This window comes from Octopus sinensis, unplaced genomic scaffold (genome assembly GCF_006345805.1).
Source record: "Octopus sinensis unplaced genomic scaffold, ASM634580v1 Contig00049, whole genome shotgun sequence".
NCBI lineage: Eukaryota > Metazoa > Mollusca > Cephalopoda > Octopoda > Octopodidae > Octopus > Octopus sinensis.
The window spans coordinates 12,501-16,852 of record NW_021823604.1 but is presented as its reverse complement, the minus strand read 5'-3'; the positions used below and the strand labels follow the sequence as shown (position 1 = coordinate 16,852).

Sequence of the window (4,352 nt, the reverse complement as noted above, 5' to 3'; positions counted from 1 at the left end):
ATAAGTACCCTGGGAATGATCGCAAAAGGGCTGATTGCTACCTAAGTCCAATACCAGAAACCCCAAAATGGCAGAAATTCAAAAGATAGTGCTCATGGGAACTGCTCATATCCTACGTAAAATACTTTCTATGTAATCTCAAGTTTTAAAATAAACATAATTTTCGTATGTTTTTTTTTTAGACATTCACTAGTACAATCACTAAGTACAAAACCAAATATATGGCACCCTAGGCATAACACCAACATGAACTTCCAACTTGTTGTCTCTTGAGGTCTCTGGGTGAGAATTGGAGCCAACTTGTACAAATGTAAAGCAAAAGTCAAACATAGAATAATAAAAATAATAATATAGTGTGATAACATCAATATTAGTATACATGAACAACAAAAACAACAACAAAATTTATATATTCATTTATTATATATATTTATATATCTTTTTTTTATTTATTTGTCATCAATTCCATCCAAGTAATTTTTATTCTTTTTTGTCCCTTTCTTGGTATTTCAGATCAAGTTCAGAGGGACAACAGTCGAAGTCATAAGTTATGTGTTTTAGTTTATTTGTGTTTGTTTTGGCATGTGTTTTATTTTATTTGTTTATCGATCTGTTGATTACAAAGGTCACCTTGACGTGCTGCTGGCTGTATTAGAGGACGAAGAGGAAATGGGTGAAGATGTGCCTAAAAGTTCAGCTGCGGCTGTTGTGAGGGCTAGAGATGAGGGTATGCTTAGATGTCCTGGCGGGGCAAGAGCCCCGAAGGCACCCGTGTGTGGTGAATGTCCCAGGGTTAGGGGTGGTAACGGTGAAGGTTTAATAGGGACAGGTACGGCCGGCGATGTCTGATGTTGGTGGTTAGACGGCTTCAAAACTTGATGCGGGTGTGTGGCGTGTGTGGCGTGTTGGTGAGGGTGAAAATCCCCGTTGAGGTGGGCTGCAAAGGTCGGCGCTATTGAGCTTAGCGCCGATGAGGTCAATGACGAAGACAAAGAGGAAGCAAGATCAGAAGTCGAGTAAGGGGCGACAAAACCCGACATCGACATTCCGGCCGCAAATTGACTAGCGAACGCTGGCAGCGGAGTCGGTATCAGCGGTTGGGGCACAACAGTACTTTTAAATTCAGGAGCTATAATGTTCTCAATTGTGAACGGTTGCTTGTAGCTGTGTGTACAGTTGCCAGAACCGCTGTACGGCTGGAAATGTGATATTGGGGTAGCATACTGCTGTAGTCGCAGCCTAGTTTGTTCCTGGAGGTAACTGGCTGACTCTAAACCTTGCTTTAACGTCTCCGACATCAATGACCCGCCAGATTTATGTAACTTAAAACGCTTCCGGCGACGCAGAAAACTTCCATTCTCGAACATATCCCCACAGAGCGGATGCAGAGCCCAATAGCTGCCTTTACCTGGCCTGTCCGGTCTGCGAGGTATTTTAATGAAGCAGTCATTAAAAGAGAGGTTGTGTCGCAGTGAATTCTGCCACCTCTGTGTGTTCTGTCGATAGAAAGGAAATCTATCCATAATGAATTTGTATATGTCGCTCAACGGCAGCATTTTTTCAGTAGAACTTTGTATAGCCATGGCTGTGAGCGCAATATACGAATAAGGCGGTTTCTGATCGCTGTAGCTGTTACGACCTGGTCGGGGCATTTTGTAACTTCGATCTCAAGCTTACTTATTATCAATAATCTACTTTGGTTTTTTATATTCCACTTATACGACACGTATGGTGTGGAGTACCTAAATATATATGTATATGTGTGTGTATATATATATATATATATGTATATACGTATGTATATAAATGTATATCTTTATACGTATATATATATATAGATATATATACGAATATATATGTATATATACAAGTACTGCGTGTGTATATATGAGTATATGTACGTCTAAGTATGAGTTTATCGTGATTAATGAATAACCACCGTTAAAAAAGGATGAATGAGAGAAAATAAATAAAAATGATTTGAAGAAATAAATAAACTGTTATATACAATTATATATGTCTAAAACATATGTATATATATATGTGCTTATAGACACACACACATATACATATATACGTACATATATATGTATTATGTAGACGTATTATGTATTCATGTACCCAACAGGAATTCGAACCTAAAAACTGTTACACCAAATTTTTCACTGTTATTCTATATGGTTTTAGATGGTTTCTGTATTGATAAGTATATATGCACATATATATAAGACTATATATGTATATTTATACCAGCTCATGTATAAATATTTATATATACGCATACATATAACTAATAATTATCAACAATTGTGTATAAATATATATTATTTATATAAAATACACATACATACATGTTTACCTACATATATATATATATATATGTATATATGTATATATATATATATATTTTTATATATATATATAAGTATAATATACAGATTGCTAGTACACGGATATATGCATATTTAAACGCATACCTTTATACATATATGTTTCTAAATATATACATACGTTTATATGCGTGTGTTTAAGTATATATATGTATATGTGTTCGTGTGTTTATCCACTTATTGGGTTACTGGTGGTTAAATTCATTGAAAAAATGTAACAGTTTCAAATATATAAAGATATATATATCTATCGGTGAATGGAATATTTCCTAGTCTAATTTCGAACAGTGATTAATCAGTGATTAGTGATCAATCAATATGGTTAATGATTGATGAATATCTGATTAGATGCAGCTTATTTCTATTTAGACAGCTATGAAATACTGTACGTAGACATCACACGAGTTTGGATGGGGTGGGGAGAGTTGATGGTGACATTGTTGGTGTTGGTGTTCTTGGTGGAAGGGGTAGTGGTGGCGATGGCTGGTGATAGTGGCAGTGGTGATGATGCGGTAGCCGTTGTGGCGCTAGAGGGTAGGCTTATGTTTGATTCAGTAGATATTTGTTCTAGTGTCTGCCGGCAGCCTATATTTCAGTTCTTCACTTAAGAGTCACGACAGGAATGAGGAGCGATTCGCGAGTTAGTAGCGTTTTAAGTTACATAAATCTGTCTATTAAGATTGTTGGTGGCGTAATTGTTGTTGTCTTTGTTGTTGTTGTTGGCAGTGCTGCAATTTAAATGTTGTTGATGTCGTTCTTGTTGTTGTTGTTATTGTTTCTTTCTTGAATTCGTCGTTGTTGCTAATGACACTTCACTTGTTGCTTTCGTTGTACTTCTTACTGTTCTTGTTATTGTTGTTGCTGCCGTAGCCTTTGCTGCTGCTGCTGCTGTCGGTGTTGTTCTTATGAAGGCTCCTGTTGTGTCAAAACTGAGGTTGATGTTCTTGCACTCAATACGCAAACAAGAGCAGGTTGTCGCTCTTCGTAATCTTACTGTTTACAATGTTATTGTTGTTAACACTGTTTATGTTTTGCTTTTTTGTAGCTGCAGCAGTTGTTTTTGTTGTTTTTCTTGTTGCTGTAACAATATTTGTTGTTATTGAATTTGTTGTTGCTGATGATTATGCTGTTGTTATTGTTGTTGTTGCTGCTGCTACAACTAACTTCACACGGTACAAGTTGTACAACCAACACAGAGGGCGCCAGTGGTAATTGATATGATCATATATCTATCAGTTTGTCTGCTACAATTAGTGCAGTTGTTATTTTGCTGATGGTGGTGCTGTTTAATCCCAGGCCAGCCCTAGCTTATCTGGCTGATGCATGAAAGACACTCCAGCCATGAGCATCCTGTCAGTCTGCATATCTACGACATTCTGCAATATTTTCTTCCTGATTTTTATAATGAGAAAGAGACAATACCGGAATGTAATTCCAGAGAATTTGGCTGCTATTTCTGGCAGGTCGTGACGCCTTTACCGTTGTTGCTACTGTTGTTATTATTCTTGATGCCGCTACTATTGTCCTTGCTTTTGTTGCTGTTGTTTGTTTTTTTTTCCCCGGTAACAACTCCAGCAACTACCCACGTTGATTTCAACTACAGATGGAATTAAATGACAAACTGACTCGGTGACCTACCAGACCGAAGGACACTCTTTGAAATAGCTAATAACACAATACACGTTGAACAAGTGGACTATACCAACATCGGATAAATTATCGTATTAGATTGGTGTATAATGATATTTATTCTTTGACCATTCTATCATTGAATCATTGAAGCTTGTACAGTAAATATCATGTGATATATTTGATATTTTCATGTAATCTATCCAAAAGAATACAAACGTTGAATTGCATTGATAATATCAGTATTTACAGGATGACTGCATCAATAAGATGGAAAAGGAAAAGGAGAAGGAGGCGGTGGTTGAAGAAGCGGTTGAGACTCGCTCAGGCTAG

General features: G+C 36.8%; 1 protein-coding gene and 1 long non-coding RNA gene across 2 annotated transcripts in view; both read right to left on the bottom strand.

Moving 5' to 3' along the window:
- Positions 1 to 439: 439 nt before the first annotated feature.
- LOC115226838 (forkhead box protein B1-like) lies at positions 440 to 2,282 on the bottom strand. Its single transcript, XM_029797837.2, has one exon. It carries the CDS (start codon positions 1,650 to 1,652, stop codon positions 627 to 629), a length of 1,026 nt encoding a protein of 341 aa, XP_029653697.1. The 5' UTR covers positions 1,653 to 2,282; the 3' UTR covers positions 440 to 626.
- Positions 2,283 to 3,664: 1,382 nt separating this feature from the next.
- The window catches only part of LOC118768640, an 11,724-nt gene continuing 11,036 nt past the window's right edge, over positions 3,665 to 4,352 (bottom strand). The window contains exon 3 of the long non-coding RNA XR_005004427.1: positions 3,665 to 4,352. This exon is cut by the window's right edge and continues 133 nt beyond it. This is a non-coding gene — a long non-coding RNA (uncharacterized LOC118768640).